Genomic DNA, 24,408 nt, shown 5'->3' on the forward strand with positions numbered 1-24,408 from the left:
ACAAACCACACGTTCCCTATGATCTTTTAATCCATACAAGCAAAAATGTTTGGCATTTTTGGTTTTTTTGCCATTAAAAATTCTTTCACACTCAAGACTGAAAGTCATTAATATCTCACAACAGGGAATAACCTCAGGGTAATATCTGAAAACAGTAGAGAAATGTAAAAATTCTGCATGAAGCGGAATGTTTTTCAATTTGAAAATGGAGCAGTCATCTTCAGCTGATGCTTTTAAACTGCATGGACACATGCAATTCAGCATTTCAAATCAGAGCTATTAGCAACATCATGGAAAAATACCAGCAAGGATGAAGTCTGTTCTGATGGAAAATATTATGAATGCTTTGCTACTGGGAGAAAAAAAACCAAAACCCTTCAAAAGTCAAGTAAGTGTTTGAGGCTTGGGGGGAGGGGAGTTCCCCTACTGAAAAATGGGACATTATTAACAAGCAGTTATTTGTTATCACAATATTATCAAAGACAACAGTTAAGTCCATCTCTATCAGTTCTGAGTTTATTTGTCTGGCATCCTTAAAATGTCTCTCAAGAGGAGATGCTTAGGACCCTTTGGGGACATCTTTACCCAAGATGAAGAAACTATTTCTAATTCTAAGACAATGTGTAACTGCAAACTGAATCACTTTAGTCTTGTAATTTTTCCAAAGAATATGAAAAAAAAAAAGAAAAAAAAAACCAAGAAAAAAAAACCCCACCTTTTTTTCCCTTTAAGTGAGGGCAAGACATGCTTGATGCCAAAAAAGCATTTATCTGTGAGGTACATTTGCCAGCCTAAGGAACCTGATGGGTAGCAATGCTACAGCCTCTCCCAAGCAGCTTTATAATTGGCAGAACAGAATATCAAATGTAACTGTATTCAGGATGTGCCACTGAGATTTTGTTCCTTGGCTGAATGAAGATATTCTTAGGATACCTTTGAACACCACTGTGTCCCATGCGTGTCTAATTGCCTAATGTTATTTTGTATATTGGTCAGTGGTGATGCTCCATCTAATGTGAAACAGTTTTTAACAATGTACATTGTTCTGGACCTGGATCTATTTTTCTCTTCCAAGGTCTCCTCATGCCAGCTGACTTCTGCAGTTCAGCTGCATTGCTTAAGAAGCAGCTCTTTCTTGGCAGATTGACAAACATCTCTGCCAAAATGTTTTCTGCTCAAGAGATGGTACTATTGAGTGCTAGAGAACTGATCCAGGCAAGGGCCTCCAGGCTTTGTCCTTCTGAGGACTGCTTCACACTTGGTGTAGGGATGCCCTGCCTATGTCTATTTTGCCCTTGTGCCAACAAAGGTGTGTATTCATCATGTCATAGTCACAAGGAGATTTTAACTTTCTTGGTGACTGCTACTGGTTGTATCCACAGTGATTCAGGGTTTTTTTGTTACCCAGATATGCAATTCCATAGTAGAAACTGAGAAAATGGACAGCTGAAGGTACCAGATGCAACTAGATAATTATGTATTGAATGCATTTGATATGCTCATCTTTATATATATATATATATATACACACACATATATATATATATTTGTGTTTAGATGGGGCTAATTCATGGGATAGATTTTAGCCCTCTCAGCTACATGAAGCATCTAAAAAATACATGCAATTTGAGAAGGGTTTTCTGCTCCTCAGCCCTCCCTCAACCTAGTAGCCACCTTTCAGCAACCAAGTTGCTGAAGCCCTACATAAAGTGCAGGAGCAGAATCCTCTCCCTGGGCAGCAACACTGGAAAATGCATCACTTGAGCCCCAGTTGATCGATCTGGGCTGTCGGTGTAGAGTCTAGGTATGCATTTGATATTATATTGTACATTTAAATAGAGGTGTGTGTGTAGTCATGACATCCCAGCATGCTAGATGCCCTTACAACTGTTAAACATTCTTCCACTAATGCTTTAAAATAATTTAAGTATTTTGAAACATTCACTAACTAGAGGGAAGAAATTAATTAGGTCATGGCTGAGCACTATTGCAAAGAAGGAGATTTTGTACAAAATTCCCACCACAGAGCAAGTAGCCAGATCAGTCACTTAGGAATACAAGGTTTGGAAGGGGCAAGGGACAGCTTTTACCCCAAAGGTCTCTCTTTCTGTGAGACCTTTGTTCAGGACACTTAAAAATGGTTTAGATGTGTCTACAATAAAAGGAGCTGAAAGGTGGGGAGTTTTTACTAATAAAAATATACCTGGTGGAAAAATCTAGATTTTGAATGTAGGAGCCTGTATCTGTCAGCAGCAGAGTCAAGGGATTCAGTGAGGCTACCACTTTATTTGCAATCTTTTTTCAGGACCACACAGTAAGTCTGTGGCAGGCACATGACCCAAATGTAGGTCTGCTGAGTCCATGCAGTCCAGTGGCTTAAACACATGTTTGGGCTTCATTTTAATAGGTATTTCTTTGACCTTTAATGCTATTGTACTACTAGCTCATAGCTGGGCTTGTCAGACTTTAAAAAGGTTCTTGATGAGGTGACCGTTCTACAACTGTACAAAGTTTGGTATTCACTTATATCTGATTACTTTAAATACAAGAAGACATTCCAATAGTTATTAAATAAGCCTGAATTTTCTTTAATTGCAAAAATAGAAGCCTCCCACAAAGCCAAAATTTCCTGAATGGACAGTTCTACGTCAAAGAAATTGCATGTAAAACACTCTTGTGGAACACATAAAATAAACTAAGAAATGGCAATTGGCTGGCACCCAGCTCATCATGGACCCCACCAGACATTGCCTGATCCAAGGGCTGAAGCAGACCAAGCTTTCTAGGGTCTCTAAAACCTCACTCCTGGTCTCTATCTTCTTGTATCTCCTGCAATACAAGTTGTCTAACTTCTGCTTTTTTTCCTCAAGCATTGCTCTCTGAGTAATCTCCTCAGTTGGGAAAATGATCTGAAAAAACAACAGCAGTTCCCACGTGTCTGCAGCCCCTGGGGGTGACAGGGATATTGCAGGGGCAGTACCAAGCATCTTCTCTCTGACCCATTTACATTGATAAACTAGGAGCTGTGAAGGGTGGAATCCTGGTTCCCACAAAGCTCAAGCAGCTGTTGCTTTTGATTTCATTAAGGTCAAGATCTCACGCACAGCTTCAATCAATATTTCTTTGTAAGAAGGTTTTTTACATGTAGTGAATATATTACAGGAAAGTTCAGCTTATGTGCAGCACACAAGGCAACACAACAGAACAACTGGTCCACAATCAGAAATATACATCTCCTGGTGTAGAAAATCATAAAGACATATTTATGAAATAAAAATACATTACACAGTAAATGTTAAAGTACACAATGAATTTCCTGTCATATAAAAAGAAAGAGATAATTCAATTACAACTGTGTTTTCATTCACATCAGTCATAAACCATGAATTCGTGGCTTATGACTGGCCCTCAGGTTTGCCAACATGGAAGTCTTCCTACATTTTAAAGCCTTTTCAATTTTGTGAGTCATGCATTTCAAGCATAACCAAATAAAAACTGATTGCATAAAACTTTCCTGTCACAAATAAACAGCAATATTTTATCTACACATGAATTAAAAAAAAAAAAAAAAAAAAAAAGGAAAACTGTATATACACAGAACTGCTTAAAATATGTCCAGGTTCTATTGTATATGTTTTGTTTCCTGAAGAAGTATTGCTAATTTTGAAAGATCATATAAGATAAGCATAAAAGATATCTGCTATGTTTCTTTGTTAGGATTGTGTTAATTTCTTTTGCTGAAGTGTGTTGCTGGCAACTGATACACCATTCTGTGCTCAAGAGTGTGAGTGCTTGTGCAATGTGATACAAATGGCTAAAATGCAGGGACCTTCATCCATAATATCTTGATGGATAAGAAAAACCAATACCAAGTTTCTCCTACATGGGGTACAGGTAGAAATACTGGTAGAAATAATTTGGTGCTTTGTGGTTTTTTTGCATTTTCCCAAACTTGACAAGTCATGACAAACATTGTGTATGTGGCAGTACCTGTGTAGGTGATGGCACAGCTGGAGTGATCTGCTGTCCTTCCACATTCTCACTTACTCTGACCTCCCAAGGAGTCTGCCACAAAGAAGAAATTTTAAAGCAGAGGAATAAAATGAAAAATCCTTGCACCCCCTCCTTTCGAAAATGAGGGCTGGATTTTATCTACTTTGTGCCAGATATACTTGCACTGAAATTCTTGTGAAGTGTCTGAATCACTCCCAGTTCAAAGCTACAGCATCTGCCAGAGGGGCATCTCCCTTCTGCCACTGGAGAGCCTGTTGTGAGCATGGAGGCTAAGTCCCTGGAGTTAAATTTTTAAAAGAGCTCATAAAAAAAAAGCCTGTAGTATAATATAATTCAATAAGCAAAACCTTTTCTTCAACTACTTCCCAATCATTTGTTGTATGTTTGAACTTAATAAACCTCTCCACCCAACCACAGCAAGCAGCATATGAGCTCTGACAGCTTATAGAGAAGCACTCATTATAGGCAGCTATTCTGTATAACTTTCTTTATTGATCTTGTCTCACAGATTGTTTAAATTGCTCAGAACTCTCTCCCAGGCTCTCCTCAGAAGGGACATTACTGTGAGGGTATTTATCCATAAATTCCATTCATTACAGATGTGCTCACCCAGCTGTGCAGGCACACACACACTGGGAGAAGTTCATCTCCTTGCAGCAGTTAATGGGAAGAGCCACAAATCTCCTCGGGCAGCACTCACCCCCCAGAAGCACCAAATCGTGTAATGCACGAAAGTTGATCAGCCTTGTGCACCCACCTGCATTGAAATGTATTGACTTTGTTCCTTTAAAACTAAAGAAATATCTGGGAGAAAAGGGAGGATAGCAAGATACAAGGGATTTCCACCTGACAGGTTTTTCTATGTGGCCAGCATGGACTGGAAGGGCCTTTTTCAATCTGGAATTTGCTATGTGCTAAGCATTTAATGTAAAACAATATTTATCTCTTTACCCATAAACAGAACAATGAAACATATATATTAACAGCCAAGCAATTTATGAAGTTTGTGCAATCCATGTTAACACATATAAGGTGCTAGCAGAGATAAAGGATTTCACTACAAAACACAGGGAAATGCAAAAATGGTATCCAGTTACCTTAAGCAGTCTACATGTAGCATTATACTGAGGAATTGAGATCTGTCATGTTAAATGTGAAGGTGAGACTGTATTTCACTATGGATTTTCAGTGCTTGCTAGATATTTAGAAACCTCTAAAATCAGAGCTGTCTGGTCTCAGGTCAGTTTTCTCAACAGTAGGTCTCACGTGGTGATATAAATGAGGTTACCTGTTGGAGAGCAGACAGGCATTTGGGAAAGTGATTACTTCTGCTCACCTCCTGACCAGCCCCTTTCATCATCTCAGCCTTGTTTTAGCAAGCTGGGAAACACAGTGAAGCCCATTTCTCTTGGCCCAGTTATTCTCATCATGAGCCCATGGTGCAGGAGCAGACAGATGGGTGACCCTGGTTACCTGTGCTCCATGAGGGGTCTCCAGAAAGCTTAAGGGAGTTAAGGGAGGCTTCTCTGCCCCACTGTCTCCCACTCATGACTTACAGTTTGTGCATTTTGGAGGGACTACATGTCACTCTCTACCTGCACATTTCTTACAATAATTAATTGTATATATATTCATATATATATAATTTATACATATATTGGTATGTATGCTACCTAGAATTTCCAACCATTTGCTTTTGTGTGCCTCATATCTGACATTTGACTTCTCAAGAACTTTTTAGATACTTTGTCTTTTTCAGATAACAGGATTACATTCTGTCAAAAAAGAAAGGTAGTGTTATTTTGTTTCTAAAGACACTTGATCTGTCTGCTCAAACTTTTATCCCTAATTTAGTTTTAAATCTGCACCTACCATTTCCAACATTTGGGGTTTTTGTTGTTGTTGCTTAAAAAAAAAAAACAAAACAAAACAAAAACCAATGTGAGCCAAGCACCTGAACTCTCTGCACTGCTTTGGATTCAAATGCACACTTGTCAATCCAACATGTGGCGAGTAAATCCTGTGTGAACAGCAGGTCAGTGTGAGGTGTGAACTGGAAAGAAGAAATGTTCCTCCTGAAAGTTTGTAGAACTCATAGATTGGGAAGTTAACACTTCCTGTGGTGGTGATACTGAGGTGGAGAGACATGCAGGGCAGATGAGGGAAGGAGCAGTATTCCCTTGGCTGTATTTATGCAAACAAACATCACCAGCACTTGCAAAAGGAGAGGCTGCCTCTGCTCACACCTCTGCACATCAGACATCACATCAAGTAACCTCCTGTGCTGTTTTCCAAGTTGTATTTGGTCACAGTCATAGAAAAGGAATGAGATTCCTAAAATCAATGCAGATATTTGATCTCCTTTAAAAACTGACCAAAGATAGTTGTAGAGGGCATTGTTTTGTTTTTGTTTTGGTATGTTTGGTTGGGTTTTTCCCATTTTTTTCTGTTAAAAGTAGACTTCTGAGACCCTGAAACTGGATTATGAAAAAAAATCTCAAATAGCATATAATGAGAGTTAAGTACATTCCTGCCCCAGCAGAGCACAGTGCCAACCTCTGATGCTATAAATCATAGAAAATAAGTCTTGACTGAAGTGTGACAAGTCATTTAGGTGCTCCCTCTGCTAAGGCAGAGGAATGAGGCCTAAATCACCCCTAACTGTGCTGATTTGTGTTTCATGAGTTGCACATATAAAACCCTGGTTAGTCATTTTATCCCTATGAGTCCTTTTTCTGTAGCAGCATGAGACGCTCAGCAGTGATAACATTCTCAGCATTTCATTGGAGGGTTAAACCAGCTGCTCTTTATTAGGCTGAGAAGAACATACTGATTGATACTTGAGATGCTATGAAATACTCTTTTATGTTCTTGTTGATGGGCTGAGTAGTCAGTAAAGGGGTGTGTATAAGTACAGATTTGTGACTTATCTAAAAGCACCTGCAAAATTCTGTTCCACACAGAAACATTTCCTGGTCATGAAAAGGATACTTCAAAAGTAAGACTTACAGGTACCTTAATTAGTGCATCACCTATTAGAACTGAAGGTGTCAAAGCAGTATAACTCTGGCATCATGCCAAGCCTCAAGGATGGCAAGAGACTTAAATTTCACTGGACAGTTGACTAAGAGTTGACCCTGTTCCTCCACCAGAGGTAGTATTTCAAGCTGGACATCCAAATTTCCCTCACTGCTGGCCAATGACATTTGCTGTGTAGGACTCATGCTTTCATTTTGTCAGGTCCCTCTGAAGCAGGTGTTCACAGAGCAAGTACAAAGATACACTGCAGTGATCCGGCTGCCCTAGGAACTCAAAATATACAGTTTGGATCTAATATTAGCTGCATAGTCTTTTTTTTATTTTTATTTTTTTTTTCTGTGTAGCTGGCACACTGTCCAAATTGCATGTGGTTTATCTCAGGTCTTCCCAGCTGCCAGAGGGCAGAGAGGGCACGCTTCACACATTGCAGAGTCTCTTTGGCTTGGGATCAATTGCTCTTTCAATTCCAATTACTTTTGTGTTACAAACCATCGTGGTTATGAACAGTAACCAAATAACTATACACATTGAGTTTCAAGAAGACACACTTGACTTTTAAAAATCCAAGCACTGGAAATGCAGTTATCTTCACATTGTTAATCTTTAGGATCTGCATCTTTCACTCAGGTTTGTTTATTAGGGTTGGCAAAGGACAGAGGAAGATTCAGGAACAGAGGAGAGAAATTCACCAGGTTAAATGGTTGGTTTTATCCCAAACCAAAATTATGTTGCTCCACTAGAAACACATGAGTAACAGGCAGACTTTTAATTAAGGTAGCATTATTGCTAGGAATTTTAATAGACAAAAATCGTCTATTCTACCTTGGTTGCTTTATTTCAGCCAAAACACATTTGTTAAGAAAATCAACCAAAGACCAAGTCTTACTTCTGTCACATCAGGTCTTTTAATTTGTGTTGTATTTCTGTACCTACTAAAGAATAACAAACAGCATTTTCCTGATAGATTTGGTTTCCGAAGCAAAGCAGCCACACAAACCCTTCTGCCAGAGCAAATGTTTACTAAACTGGGTTTTAGTGTTAGATATCATGTATGAGAGGAAATAGATACTGTAGAGGTGATTAATGTGAGGTTGTTTTCCTCTTAACATACACCTTGTTCTGACTGATTCAAGTCCCAGCCTCTTTCCTACTTTTTCATACACTGCTACATTAGTTATGCTTTTCTTCTGTTCCTGTGAAATGTCTTAGAGACAAAACACCCTTCCGTCAACAAGACATTGTAATTATTGAGGTGGTATCAGCATTCCCAGTGCTACTGTCACTAGTGGTGGTAATATTTATAAAGCAGAGAAGTGGAATTTACCTTATATGTGTAATGACAACAACTCAAACCATCTTGAAATGAAGAAAAATAGGATTTTCCATTGGAAAATATATTGATTATAAATTCTTAAGTGCCTCTAAAACACAGCATTTCCTTCAAAGCCCAAGGGTGATGCCAACCCTAAACTCAGTATATATGTTCAACCTAATTTTTAGTGGCTGCAAATGATCATCATTCCACTGAAACCAAAGGTGCCACAAGGGCTGACATAAGCATACAGCGAGTCTGCCACCTGAAGCTTAAAGCGAGACCCCAACCCACCGATCTACAATTTGGCTTTTCAGAGCATTCTACTGAACACAGCAAAAAAACATCATTGGTGAAGAATGAAACTAATCACTATAATATCAAAGCATCTCCATTTTGTAGGTCCACATGAACACAATAAACTGTAAAACAAGTTGTGCTTACATGTTGTAAAGATGTGCATTATTAAAACCAACATGTTCATTATTAAACTTCCTTTTTTAAGCACACTTCTTTTACAGCCAACTTGTTTGTGTCTTCAAAAAGGATGCCTTCTGCAGCTCCAGGGAAGTGTGGTGTGCCCCAAAGCTATTCAGAAATGCAGCATTTATAGCACAGCCACCTGATAGTCTTTAAGGACTAAATCTTCCCTTTGTTCCCTGGCAAAAGTAGAAAGAGCAATATGCAAAATACTTTACTCTGAAAAAATAACTGCCTTCATATTCCTCAAAGCCTGATAAAAAGGTATGTGGCTTAAATAAATACACATTTTCTTGCAAATGTTCCACTGGATTAACCATGTGATGATCTGCACTGTTGGCGGACAGTTTATTCTATTCTCCAGACCTTCATTTGTTCTATGGTTGCAGTGCCAGCAGGTCAGAGCTGGCCTCATCCATGGATACTGGGAATTCAGTCCCCTCTCACAGAACTGGGTTTATGCCTATCCCCTCACAACCTTGTTCCTGGAAGGTATTTTTGCAGGGAGATAGTGACTTGTGCAGGTAGACATGTACAGCAGACCTCCTTTAAAATGTACAAATGAGGGAAGCTTAGGGTCCAGCTAATTCACTGAAGGAAAAATTGAAGCTGGCTGAACACAACAGTAAAACATGGTTTCAAATTGCTGAGGATGAAATTGCCTCCTCTTCTTGAGGTCTACACTAAACTGTATTGAATAACTCATTCCTGAACACTGAAGAGGGTTCTTTACCACATCTATATCAACAAGGATTTGTCTGATAATTTCAATAGAATCTGAAATAGATCATCAAGGTTTATGGCAGGATTAGTTTATGATATCTTTCTTTGGGACTATCTAAAGTGCATTTTAGCTTGTGGCATACAGAACGCCTTGCACTCCCTCCTCAATGCACCTGCAGAATTGTCATTTTGCTCAAGTGCCTCATTTCAGCTTTTCTTTTCTCCTTTAATATTTGAGAAGATTTGGATTTAAAACTTTTATCACCCAAGGTATTTTAAGTACCTTAATCAGTGCTAAAGAGAAAACATCATTATGGATGAAACAGCAAGCAAATGAAGGAAAAGAATATTTTTTACACCAGCAGCAGAAGTTGCACATGAATGCATCTGTAGTATAAGGGATCACATTCTGTCTCTTCCCATTCACCTGACATGTAGGGCAGCATTTTTACACCTCCCGGGTCAGGGTTGGAATTTAGACATTCTACATGAGCAAGTGTCACCAGTGGCACTTGCAGCTACCTCTTCTTCTCACCATGTCTTCCTGCTTGGGGTGGAAGCATCAGATGCAAGTGCACTAGCATCTGGGACTGATAACTTTTCAGCTTTCTTTAGTGTTAAAGATTGTGATGAGTATCTTAAAGTTTTTAGCATTTGAAATATCCCATGTGTATCTCTGCCAAAGGTAAAGGTGTGGGAAATACATAGGACAGTTTTTAAGAGAGATGCAAGAAGGAATGACATTCATCAGACATTTTATGCACAAAGACCCATAGGAGCAGCAGCCTTGCAAAGCCTTGGCATTGGCCTCACTGCTTGCAGATTCTTTACAATTAGCTTCATGTGGAAATTCACCTATTTTGTTACTTTTGTTATTTGCAACTTTTGCAGTAGCAGTACAGTAACTTCTAAGCACAAATCAGTTTCTCCCTGACCTCATTTCTGCCTTGGTAATAACAGAGAGACTCTAATGATGCCTTTAATGGGTGATTAAAGGTACTTATTACTTACAAAACTGTACATTCATCATATTTTCCTGATGACAGACTCACATATGAAATTATCAACATCAACAATTAGGGACTAGGAGCAGCAACCATATTCTAAGAATAGTTGCTGCTTATGGATGAGTTTCTCATTTCTTACCTGGTATCCTTTACTGACGTGATCATAAGCATTCATCTAGCATTCATCTCAGAATGGTAATTAATGAAAATAATAATTTCCAGACAAATTTCACAGTTTACTCAGAGTGAAAGAACTGTGGCTTAATGATGAGTTTCTGGGAAGAGTAATGAGGTGACAATTCTTCTGATAAATATTTTTGAACTAGCAGTATGGTTAAACAAAACCTATTTTGAGATGCTTTCAGGAACTATGTGACACAGCCTAAAGAGCCACTCTCTTTCTCTGAGGGTGTTGTGATCTCATAATGCAATGGCTATTTTATTTTCACTTGTCTTATGCACTTACTAGTGGGATGGAAATATTTTGGGGTATTCTTTGGGGATGGTAATGTTTTTGTTTATCCTTTGGAGATCATCAAGATTTGAATACTTCAGGGTAGCTTTTTTCCTGTTCATCTGTTTGATTTGTCTCGCAATGTGCAAAATTTTTAAGAAGCCATCAAGCTCATTAAAAGGGGAAAAGTAAAGATCTCGAAGCCAGTTACATCTTGTGAAAGTTGATAGTTCAAAATTTAGTGTTAAACAAAAGTAATGAAAGCAAAAATTGCTGAAAATTTCCAATTGCCACAGACTGTTCTTTTCTTTCCTGTTTGCCATGGGCTATCTGGAACTGCTACTACTGTCAGATGGTCACTTCATATGGCTGGTACCAGGAGATGTGGAAATGACATAGACTGGTGGGCAGGTCCATGTTCACTCTCTGCTGCAAAGCATGGGAAGAAACACCATTCCCAGGTCTGTGTCAGATTCCCTCTACGCCATCACTCTCAGAGTCTGATGTGGTTTGAATACTGTGTATCCTTTCAGCTCCTCTCTCAGTGGCTTGGATTTCCACAGTCCTACCCTTCTGTTCACAAGCAGAGTGTGAAATGATGTTTGTAATGGCTGGTGCTGAGCTAGGCAGATGTCTCTCCAGATTTTAATGCAACAAGTTCAGAGTCCTCTGTGTATCTTCCATTTAACTGTTCATTGTTGGAATCATGATGGTACAGGTAAACAGGGACCTCTGTGATTGATGTTGCAGTGTAGGAGGTAGATCGCGTGGAACAGTGCTCGCGGCGCCTTTGGCCCCACTGGGTCTTATACTGTGTCCATTGCCTCTTCAAAGCTCCTTGTACCTGTTGAAGAAAAATGGGGTTAGGATGGGGCATAATCTAAACTCTTGTAATTGTAGCATTTTGTTTAATTTGAAGGAAGGAAGGAAGGAAGGAAGGAAGGAAGGAAGGAAGGAAGGAAGGAAGGAAGGAAGGAAGGAAGGAAGGAAGGAAGGAAGGAAGGAAGGAAGGAAGGAAGGAAGGAAGGAAGGAAGGAAGGAAGGAAGGAAGGAAGGAAGGAAGGAAGGAAGGAAGGAAGGAAGGAAGGAAGGAAGGAAGGAAGGAAGGAAGGGAGGAAGGAAGGAAGGAAGGAAGGAAGGAAGGAAGGAAGGAAGGAAATTTAAAAACAAGTTCTCTGCTAGCAAAAAAAACCCAAACCAAACCAAAAAACCAAACATTTGGTCATAGACCTCAGCATGGCAGAGGTTTTCAACCTTTTGTCATTCATCTAGGAAAAAAATTTTTGATTCAACATTCACATTAAGAGTGATGTTATATATGATGCTAGGATATGACTTAAGCTATTGAGTCCTGCCAGAATTTAGGAAGCCCTTCCCCAGCTGCACATTCAGGCATGCAGGTACTTGTTAGCTCCTCTCTAAAGGAAGCATTGAGACATGAGCAGGGAATGGGGAAGTCCTGGCTTTGTTCATCCAAGTAAGTGGTTCCAACCAGCAAAATGTGAGAATAGGAGCAGTTTGCCATAAAAACCTGCTGTAATTGACCCCCCTTTCAGAAGAAGGGAGGCACAGGGGAGGCACTGTGCTGACAGCAGTGTCCCAGAGTTTCAGTGCTCCTGCTGAGGTGGATATTGTGTGTTCCTTTTGCTCCAGGAGTTGGCTGAAGTCACTCTCTAGGCTCTGTGCAGAACAGTACCTTTGATTCATGTAGATGAATTTAAATTACTTTAATATTTCCAATTATCCAGACTTCTAATAACTGTGAATATGTATATAGTAAAATGTTATCTACTCACCACCCACAGCTGCCAGCAAGAAAGTTCTCTTATATCACATAGGGACAAGGATTCATAAGGAATTGCTATGAATCTGAGATGCTTGCTGAGTGCACAGCAGGATTACACAGCATGCCAAGAATGGATATTTCAGTTGCTTTGGCTTTTTATTTTTAATCCAAGACACAAGCCAAGGTATGAGGATTGATGCTATAAATCCTGACTCATGCAAGTAGTTGCACTGACTTTGGTATGACTACTTTCTTGAATAAACAATCATCTTCTGGACTGGTCCTTTAAAGCTAACTGAAAATCATATCCATGCCCAGTTTGAAACAGTAGCTCTTTTTCTGCTATTTTTTTAGCTCAAAGCAAAGCCATTAAGAGTTCTTTTCACCTGAAGAAATGTATTCCCTTTTACTTTCTAATACATAGAGAAAAGAGAAAAAATGGCTGATTGCAGGTAAATTAGATAATAAGCATGGAAAAGGTATATGGTTACAACCATACTTTAATTACTGGGGCTGTAAGCAAAGCTTACTATGCCAATATTGAGATCTACAGTGAAATGGCTGCATGCAGGGATGCTTTATATCACACCTGATTCTTAAAAATTTGTTACTGAGAAAGAATTATTGTGGAAGAATAACACAGTTGCATGATAAGGAAATACTTCAAGTAAGGCAAACTCTATAAGGATTTTAGTCACTTTAAAATTGCCTTTTGATGTTACAGTGCTCCTTAAGACTACTTTAGCTTAGTCACCCTAGAAACTGTGAGGAAAGACTGGAAGAAGAAATCTTCAGAAGGATCAAGTCAGTTGCTCTCCCTAATATCAGGCTGGGGCAGTGGCTCCTGTAACCTACAGAGCAGACACAATAAGGATAATGCAGAAATCCTGGGTGTGCACAGCAGCTCTGCCCATCCACAGCCACCTCTCCAGTGCTGCCACTGCAGTCATTAGTGGCTCTGGCCACACTGTGCACCTCTGGCCATCACCTCTGCATGAAGTGTTGCATTTGATTTCACAGCAGTTTGTCCATTCAGATCAACTTCTGAATCTTTGGTGAAGGTGGCAAGAACATGCTCTTACAGCCTTCCTCTTGCCTTTCTATCCCCTCCTTCCCCTGCTCCCTGTACAGGCCCCAAGGTCTTGATGGCTCTTGCATGGGGAGAAGAGCAGCTGTGAAGGTGATGAGCTCCTGCTGAGATTCCAGCTGGTAATGGATAGTACAAACTATTTCACTGGAGTAAAACAACATGTTCATCTAGATATCTCCTGGGATTCCAAGGACCTCAGATGATCATAATTCAGTGCCAACTAAAATGTTGGTTCAGGCGTGGATTTTAAAGGGAAGCAACATTACTGAAAACCATGTGCACAGCTGTAGTGCATGAATTACCAAAGCTCCTGGGGATGAGGAGGGGCCAGGGGATGCCTGCCATGCTTTCCACTGTGGTAGCAGAGAGAAGAAAGTAAAGAACTTAAGAGTCTGAGATTATTTGCTCTGCTCTTCAGGACTTAAAAGGCTTTCCTGTTCTCTGTTTTCATGCCTCTTTGGCACACAAGATATGTGGCTGGGGTATTTTTCCAAGCAGACTTTCCATTTTGTTGGCCAGCCTTGCAGTCTAGAAGGAATCTCAGGCCTGGAAATACGGTCTGGTGAGCAGACTATTGTAGAGACCTTGTATCATCTGCAGAACACTGCTGGTTTTGGACAGGAAAACTACAGTGCTGCTGGACACATTGTATAAGAAAATGCACAAGAAGATCCGTCATTTTAAAAGTCCAGAACAAATCCATTGTGTTTGTGTTCTTCCACATGAATTGGTACAGCTTCCTATTACTATTCTTACATTTTCTTCTATAGATTGACTACTGGTATTAAAGGGAGGTTGGTGAGGTAGTAGACAATGAAAGCAATATAAATAATTGTCAGGTGGTTCTGAGTTTATTATTGTTTGCCCTGGCTAAACTTCATGTGTTTCAGCCTTGAAGTTAAATATTCCAGTAGGAAAAAGTAAATCCCAGAGTACCCAGGCTCCTGTGGTACTATAATATAATCTCCTTACCCCACACTGAATTTTTAGCTCTATGTCAGCCCATAGATAGAGCAGCTTGGAAAAAATCTCCTTGTCATGGTTTAACGCTGGGCCAGGACACTCTTACCATGACTGAAGACCAAACTGTGCCTTTGGTTTAAGTCATACTGCACACAGCAAGATGGGGGGAAATGATCTCATCTTACTTCTCTTGGGCAGCCAAATTCAGACCTGCACTCCCCTTGGAAGGACCTAATGCCATCTTGGCGTTAGTCTGTTGCTGTTCCTCTGTAGGTTCTGTGCCTTACATATCTGTGCCTTCTGTAACTGCAGGAACAAATGGGATTTGGAGGAAAGGGGTCATAAGCTTTTCATCTTCCCTTCTGGCACAGGCCACAGCACAGTTACTGTAGTATGTAAACTTGATACGTATTGGTAACATGCTGATGCAAATAGCACCAAGCTGTCTCTAGTTTGCATCTTTGACTCTCTGCCCAAATTAATGGGAAATTCTAAAACCCAAATTCCTTATTGTCTGTTAAATAAATTTCCTATAAGAATATAATGAGACCTTTTCTCAGCATCCCTGCCACTGACTATGTGAGACAATCTGCAAGCCTGAAAAAGTTACAACAATTTTGAAAATGGGTGTAATGGCGAAAAGTAGCCAAGCACCAACAAAAATCACTCTCAATATGTCTGGGAAACCTGAATCCCCATGGCTGTTTGTCCTTACTCCTTGACACAGATTAATGTTTCTGGTCAGCCACTCCATCAAGATGTCATTAATGCTACATGCAGTCTGGAGCTACCCAGAGGTCGTTAAGCCACCCATGTGATTACTTGTAGGAGCAATAGAGTACAAAACTAGAAGCCACATTTCCTTTGGGGCATCATCTTTTATAGACATGTCCCCTTAGTGATGGCTTGCTGAGTATTTAATTATCAGAAGTGCTTTTCACAAGGAAAGAGGTCTTCTTACCATAGGCTGCCAGATTTGTCAAAAAGACTTTTGGAGGTGACTAGGAGTTTGGTGACCATTTCTGTTACCAAGGATTTGGATCCAGACTGTGGGTCTTCAGTCCATGTAAGGAATTAGAGGCTGCTATTGCTTCTTCCTAACAGGATCTCAGTAAGAAGGCCACAAAGTGCAATGAGTCTCTGAGGCTGGAAGTCTGGATGTCATGTATGATATCATGCATTTTCTTGGATTACCAAGTACATTTATTTTGAATTAAATGTAATGTAATACAATACTTAATGCACAAGAAAGAGCTGGATGGATTTTTTTAGATTGATTTTCATTCCCAGAACATGGCTTTTAGTTTCCTACCTTGCAAACTAGAGGTTAGCTCATATGACTGATAAACTCTGACATTGTGGCATTGCCAAAAGGACTTTGGAATAAGAGCTATTTGATGAAACATACTTAATAAACAAACTGACTTTAAGATACCTTCTGTTTTCAATGCATTTTCTTGTTGCTCATTTTTAGCATAGCTACAGCTTTTACTCTAGGCACAAATTCATATGTTCTCATTAGAGTTGGAGAATTATGGAGTAATCAAGTTTTTAACTAAAGCTACAAAACATGAAGGAATTTTTTTTTCCAAACTCTAATCTGAAAAATTGTAAGGTGATGCTGAGGAGAGTGAAAAAGGCAATGTTCAAGGACAGGATTTTGGGGTAACACATTGTTTGGAGGCAATAAAATAAATTGCTTCAAGTTGCTATCAAAACATCAAGGTGGTCAAATCATTACTGGGAAACTGCTGCTTTCTAATAATATACAGGGATAAACAGGAGAGTGAATATCTCTTTTATAATGACATACTGACTGTTAGCCTAAAAAAGCTTGCTCTGTATCTAATTCCTCTGCTCTGGATTAAAAATTACCTTTTTAAAAGACCTTCTAGCTTTTCTAAGATATGTGGTGTTTTTTATCTCTGCAGTTGAATGCTCTTGAGGTGTTGAAAATGAATTTTTCAGTTAACCAGATTTGGAAAATGGCTTACTGAAGGAATTTCAATGGTTCTCAACATAATTTTAACTGGTTGGGGTTTTTTTTTATTTTAAAATGCAGTTAAGCAGACCTAAAACCAGCTGTAGGTATATAAAATATTGATCTAAAGAACAGTAGACGTCTTTGCCTCCAGGTTTTGTTGGGGTTTTTTTTTTGTTTATTTGTTTGGTTTTGTTTGATTTTGTTTTATTTTGGGTTTTTGGTTTTTTTGTTTTTTGTTTTTTCTTTTTTTTTTCTTGATTACTGTGTGAAAAACACTGAGCTTAAAAAGGCCCTCATTAATCCTCAAAAGACTGAAAGCAATTACATCCCTGCAGGCTCCTCTGCCCTGACAGTACCACTGGGGATGTCATCTGACACAGCTCCAGAGCTGAATGCAGCACATGGCTCTTCAGGACAGACTCCTGCAAGATCTCCACTGCTTCCGTTGTGGCATTGTGGTCCTTCCCACTTTCCTAGGTCAGGAAGGGAAGTAGAGCATTTTCCTATTTTATTTAGACCTCTGTCTCAACATTGTGGATGGCAGAGGGGAGAGTCCTGTGTCTGTACCTCATTTGGTGCCATCTGCTTTGTCATGGTAAGACTCCTGCATCACCTGGTCAGAGGTATTCAGGACACTCCAGATGGAGCTTTCAAAAATGTACACTGCTGTTTGTACTTAGGCAGTAAAAAGTGACTTCATGTGGTTACAAAGTCTGTAGTGCAATAAGGTCCATTTCTGTCTTAATGAACAATGCAGTAACTATTTTTCAAGTCCTGTTCATTTGCAGTGTTTTACATGCTTACCTCACCATTGAAGAAGCAGAATATAGTTGCTACAAGTAAACCCTAAGAGAAAGAAAAAGAAAAGAGTTTAGAGATCAGAATATATAAATTTATTTTGGTGATGTTTGGGAATTTTGATGTGGTGGATACAAGACAAAAACATTAGTCCACTTCCTCTGCATCACAGACTCCTCATCTAACTCCCCCCTGCCCCCTTTCACAGTTACAGTATTACATTGATTTTTGCCTTTTCAACATGTTTTACCATTTTCTTCTACACTGACAGCATTTATAGATTATCAATTTTGGCTGTGAAGTTATTTTTGTACAAGAGGCTTAGAAAAGGAAAATTAACTGGTATATAAGGTAGATGCAGATATTTCCCTTACAGTGGACAATCACACTGCTGCTGACTGTTCTGAAGAGCTGTCTCTGAAGAGAGGAATTGTGTCCTACATGCTGCCACTCATTTGTCAGGGGCAGCTAACCAGTTAAAAGTATCATCCAAGGAGAATTCAGCTGCCCCAGGAAGGCTTTAAAGTGAATGGTATGCCAGGATTAAGTGAACCTGTACTTGGGGCACCATGATGGATGGAGAGGATGTGCAAAGAGGTATAAGTGGTCAGAAAAAAGAAAAAAGACCTACACACACAGGATCTGCCATATAGAGTCATGTAGTGACTGATCCACGTTTTAAAACATTTGCTCTTATTAAAACAGCATTACACAGCACCACTGGGAGCCAAATGCCTTCATTTAAAATTGCTTAATTACTTTACTTATTTATTGCTTATAAATTGAAAGTGTGGCATTTTGTGAAACTGTTAGGGAAAAGGCAATTCAGTAGCTTGTATTCCCAGGGATTGCTTTGAAGAGATTTGCAGCTGTATCTTTTTCATAAACCCCAGTTCAACAGATTACCAGTTAAATTGTAGCTAACACTGCAAAATGTCTTGGACTCTTAAGTGTGTATTTTGGTCCACAAATGTACAGTAAGAAACAAATGTTTAAAAAAATCCTTATGTATTAGGAATACACAGGCTTGTTTGAAAAGATGCTGACCACTGGAATTTTGGCAATTACTTTACTGCAATAAATTTTCTCTAATGTGCAATGTGTAATTTGACATGACTTCAAATAGGAACATAGAAAAGCATGTGAGAGGAGGAGGAAGGGTAGACATAGTGAGAAAAAGTTTCTTTTCATGGTTTGGAATAACAGTGAGTGTTCTCAGAAACTCAAATCCCAGTATACAATACGCAATGCCAAATAGTTGGTGCATAAGCTCTGGCCTGAGAAACACCACAAAGTCAACAAAGGCCTCATGCCTCTAAAGCAGGACTTTGTCAGATGTCAGATTCTAAAATAAAAAATTTATGCCAGGGGAGAAAACACCTCACTTCCTTGTATCCTATACTGTTTATTCTCCTGTGCTGCATGTGCTACATTAATTTGCAGAGTCTTGCAAAACATCTGCTGTTGAACTGCATGGTACATGGTTACAGAAGGGGTCTCACTATTTTTCCCAAGTGTGTTTTTATTAACTGCAGTCAGCAGCTATGGCAAATGAGACAGAACTGGATCTTCTCTGGGAGGAGAGATGCTTGATGGATGACCCTTGTGAGGCATGGCAAATACAAAAGCCAGGATGAGAGAAAGAAATGGAGAAAATTTTCTGACTTCCTTCTTCAGTGAGAGTGTATGGGGAGAAATTGAGAACTACAGTTCACCTAAAGGCAGAAACTTGAACCTCTACTATTGAAGTGAAGCCATTGTCCCTTTCAGTTCCCTTGTGGTATTTGAATTCCTCTGCTACATCCTGCAATTGCTCTACTTTCTTTTGTTGGAGGGTGTGGTTCCCTTAAATAATGTTTATCCAGACAACATCTGACAGAAAAGCTAAAGAGGAAGCTGTGGTGATGCCTCATATCCCTTCAGTTGCTTTTCTGGTCTGGAATAAGCAAAGACCATATCTGGCTCCTTGTTAGGAAAAAGTTCTTTACCATGAAAGCAGTGGAAAAATGGGACAGGTTTCCCAGGCAGGCAGTTGAGGCCTCATCCCTGGTGATATTCAAGGGGAGGCTTGGCAAGGCTTTCAGCAACCTGATGTATTTCAGGAATGTCCCTGCTTGCTGCAGAGGGACTGAACTAGATGACCCTTAGAGGTCACTTCTAGCCCAAATTATTCCATGATTCTGTGATTCTGTTATCTTGAGACCATGGATGTTGTACATCTTCTGGATGAAGAAATTATTTTCTTGAGTCTCATTGCTCTTCTCCCACCAGCAATGCCTCTCTGCATTCCACCATCTAGAGTTCTATTGATACTATTTCTATTTCTATTTCTTCCATTTTATACACAAAGTTTTGCCTATAGTTCAGAGTACTATTGTTATCTTCAGATACAAAAAAATCTGCAGATTTTAAACCTTAAGAAAGACTGAATCTTTCACGTGCTTTCAGCATCTTCCAACAGGCTTTTGGAAGTCAGAAAACCTGCAGCTCACTGGTTGTTCTGGAGTGCAAACGTTTGCATTTATGAGCCATATAATAAATTTCTGTGTGTTCAGCAATACACCTACAGCATCCCACGCAGTGCATAAGTTATGCCACTCAAGGGCTGAAATATCTCTTTTTTTTTTTTTTTTTTTTTGGCTGTTGCAGTCTTCATTTCAGTCCAGTCTGGAGACCGAAGAGATGACATTGGTGATGGTGAGGGCAGATACCAATCTCTTACAGGATCCATGGGAGGCTGGGCTGGAAAACTACATACATTCATATTTGCAGCACAAAATCCAGTCTTCTTTTTTTTTTGGTCATTTACCCATCCACTCTACAGATCATCAAGGTAGCATCTAATCAATGTCATGAAACAGACACAAGCTAATACAGGGGAGGTGGATGTACACTGCTTGTGAGTTGCTCATGGTTGCTCATAATTTAAAAAAACCCAAACACTTGTACTTAAAACAGTGAGCATTGATGAGAGTACTGCAAAAAGATCAGGGTTGTTCGAAACCAGACTGGCTTCTGCTATTTTTAAGTGACTCCAACAGAGGAAACCTAAGCTTGTAACACCTTGACATGTTGTTTTTCAACTGGAAAATCATTCTCTGAGACCATTACACAGTTTATTGTGGGAACAAATTCTCTCTCATTCATCATCGTTAGTCCTCTGATATTTACAATAGAATGCAGCATTTGTTTGCACCATTTCTGTGTACATGAAGGATGTAGCTGATATATCAAACCACTGTGTTCACTTAAAGCAGTGATGTGCCACTGAAAAACCATCTCTCTGTTCTAGAAAAGGCATTAAAAATTAAACATTTAACCAGTGCAGAAATGGAGACTCTATTATCTTTTCCAGCAAAAAAAATATAATTGAACCCATGATGCCTACTTCTATATGACTGACATGACACAGGATGCAGAAATGGAGAGGCAGACTGCTCTGAAACTCATGAGAGTGCAACAGCTAGCAGGGAAATATAGCTGTTACATAAGAAAATACAGCACCTGCTAATTGCATAATCAGTCCTAGAAGAAAATGAGCACATGCATGGGCAGGCCTCACCCTGTGCCCAAGATAGTGTCTCCAGAATCACCCCTGCTGCTGAAACAGCACAAAATGTGTTGGCAGAGGGCAACTAGGGGTCAACAAGTCAACAAGCCATGGAGAGACTCCTATTCCTGAGACAGGAGGAACCCACTGGAGATGAAACTTGGCTTACTTCAACCCCTTCCTCATCTAATCCCATCAATTGATACAAAAGTTTCATGAGACTTTGTTTGGGTTTTTTTTTTGTTTTTTTGTTGTTTTTTTTTTTTATTATCTTTTTGTAGCTGTCAAAACTGCATGGGATTTGGAAGTTGTTTTCAGAGTAAAATTATTATTGTAACATTCTATTTTATCCTTACTTCCTAAAACTGTAAGTAACCTGTCCCCAGAAAGTGTATTTTGAGATACTCCATTATAGCCCTTAAGACTGGAGGAGTGACAACACAGGTAGCAGTAGAAGAAGTAGACTTTCATTTCTTTTAAGCAGAACTGTAATATAAGATGGCATACAGTACAAAAATAGATCTATACCTTTGGTTAGCCTATGCACGCAGTAGCACGCACAGCCACAGTTTTGAAGGGACAAGGGCAATAAGCAGAAAATATAATCTAAGATGACAGGATGCATAGATCTTGGTAGCATTATTTATTACTTCATTTAAGGAACAAAGCACCACTGATATTTTTTAAGCTGTTTTCCTACATTACATTAAAGTAATTTATGCACTTAGCTTCTGTATGAAAGGAAACAAGAAGTGGGTCACTGTACTCACCCCTGTTGACTGTTACTCACAAATGCATTGGAAGTCTGCCTTTCCTAGTCAATTAGAGGACTGGATATATTACAGTCAGTAAACCAGACAAGCAAGCATTTAAAATCACTTAAAAACCAGACTTACTGAATGATGCCATATATTCAAGGCATTTATGAAATAAAAATTTCAGTCTATATTTTAATTTAATATGCCTAAAAAAAATACTGTGCTTCCCAGTAAAGCCTCATCATCTCAGTCTCTTATTCTGTGCAATGGCATTCCCTCTGTACAAAAGTTTGCATACACAGCTAGTTTTAATATTAACCTCACAGTATCAGTTTCAGAAAATTTGAGCACTTCAACAGAATGCTTTGAAGATAAGAACCCCCTGTAGTTTCACTTTTTCGTCCTTAGTTTAGAAATAGTGCCAGCTGAGAATTTTTGCTACATTTTTTATTGTTTCTTCTATCTTGGCATTGTTCTTAATGCAGTGGTGCTACTTTTGCAAAGACAGGTTATCCAACAAAATGAAAGTGGTTGGAAAAGAAATGGAAAACCACAGTCATGCTCAGTTTCAGGGTAAAACACCTGGCAACAATGTATTAGGCTAAATTAAAAATTAAAGTTGCTACGATATAACATACCTGGTAATGCATTAATATATGCATGATGTAATCGTATATTTCTCCAGCAAGTCGGTTTTCTGGTCTCCAGGGAATAATAACAAACTGGATTCCTAGTAAGGGCACCAGGATTAAAGTGGCTCTGACAGCTTTCATGTACATGTTGGACTCAGCACGGTGGGTATCTCTTAGCTTTGTCACCAAAACTCGAACGATGTTAAGCAGAAAGAAAAAATTGACCTGCAAAAGCAAAGCCATTTGAGGTGAAAGCATTCAAGTTAAATAGGTGTTCAAAATAAAAATACAGACCACATAAATGGCAGAAACATGTAACTTCCTAGCTTTATCCTAGCTTATAATGAGCAACTGCTTGGGAATCAGGCCTTGGAAAGTACTTAGAATGTCTTCATATAAGAAATGTTAAGCTGCTGGACACGCTTCCTTGAGGAAGCCTGCATGTTTCAAGCAGGCAGGGATCAATTCCAGGGAGCAGTGGATGTTTTGACACTGATGTGGGCAAATTTAGGACGTCAAGGGAATAATTAATCTCATCTTCATGCCTGAAGTTTAAATATGGATGAATTGACCCCTAGAAGTAACCACGTATCTCTTCTGAATCTGAAGATCACCTAGGTGTCTTGTTTCAAAAGATGTCTGCAGCTAGGTGAGATAAAACCTAGGACCTATGGGGGCACATGATTTCTCTGATTAAGATGGTCCATTTTACATAGGCCAATGCTTCAGGCTTGTGTATGAGCAGGGAGGAAAAACTGCTTCTGAGAAATACCCAGGGTACTCCTTGACTCCACCAGACTGCATGGACCCCATGGTGCACTACCCACTGCTAAAAATGAACATGTCCTGGCTCAGGGCAGAATACCAAACATTTGAGAGTTTTGCTCTTGGCACTTATGTTCAGCTATGCCTCAACATACTGATACTGCTCTATTACTCCTAGAGCTTGAGTAGCTCAGCATCTCAATCATTTCTGGAAATCTGATTGTAGCTATGTGGGACTGTCATACGGACACGTGCTCTTGATCCTCCTTCCCAGAGAGCTCCTGGTGGGGTGTGCTGAGAACTGACAAAGGAAAAGGAAGGGCAGATCCAGACTGATAAGTCCAGAGGGTACCCTAAGGACATCCAAGGTATCACAGGCCTTCTTTCTTTTCCAGTGTACCCAGATCACTCCTTCTCACTCAGTTACAATGATATCAGGCACTATGCTTCTGAACATCATTGGCTTTTTTTCAGATGACTTTTTTAAAATCAGTATGTAAGCTGCATAACTTACATGAATATTTAAATAGCCCAAATTCCATAGATATAAAAGAAATTTCAGTTGAATCTTTCAGAATTATAAAACATGATTCAGTAAGCTTTAGTAAAGCATTTCATCACTTCTTAACTACTTGAAGACCTTTCAACTGTTTTGCATTTGTGCTCTACTGGAAAAAAGGAATAAAAAATTACTTCTGAGATCCCGTTCAGCATTTAATCTAAACCTTGACCTCCACCCTCCTCTGACTTCACTCACTTAATCTTCACTTCTAGAATTTCTGGAAGTAACTGTAAAAACTAGAAAAAAAAAAAAAAGACTTTACAAAGGTAAAAATCTTCAGCTCTTCTGAGTCAGACTGTCTCTGTAAGATTTTTGTAGCAAATAATGCAGGAAATTGTACAGACTCTGACACCTTGACAAGAAAAAGAAGACTGAAAACGGGATTAGCACAGGCCAGAAATCATAGTGCCTGCTTTTGAAAACAGTTACAGATTGCTTCTTTCCAAAACAAGGGTCCCTTCTTTTTCCTTTGTGGCCATGATGTACAGACT

General features: G+C 39.3%; 1 protein-coding gene across 1 annotated transcript in view; it reads right to left on the minus strand.

The window, feature by feature from the left end:
- Window positions 1-7,635: 7,635 nt before the first annotated feature.
- The window catches only part of CALCR (calcitonin receptor), a 142,187-nt gene continuing 125,414 nt past the window's right edge, over window positions 7,636-24,408 (minus strand). The window contains exons 11-13 of the mRNA XM_071735244.1: window positions 22,597-22,815; window positions 17,657-17,698; window positions 7,636-11,873 (exon numbers count right to left, since the gene is read on the minus strand). Coding sequence (XP_071591345.1) covers window positions 11,652-11,873; window positions 17,657-17,698; window positions 22,597-22,815 — 483 coding nt within the window. The 3' untranslated portion in view covers window positions 7,636-11,651. The remainder of the gene's footprint in view (window positions 11,874-17,656; window positions 17,699-22,596; window positions 22,816-24,408) is intronic.

Source organism: Heliangelus exortis, chromosome 2 (genome assembly GCF_036169615.1).
Source record: "Heliangelus exortis chromosome 2, bHelExo1.hap1, whole genome shotgun sequence".
Taxonomy (NCBI): domain Eukaryota; kingdom Metazoa; phylum Chordata; class Aves; order Apodiformes; family Trochilidae; genus Heliangelus; species Heliangelus exortis.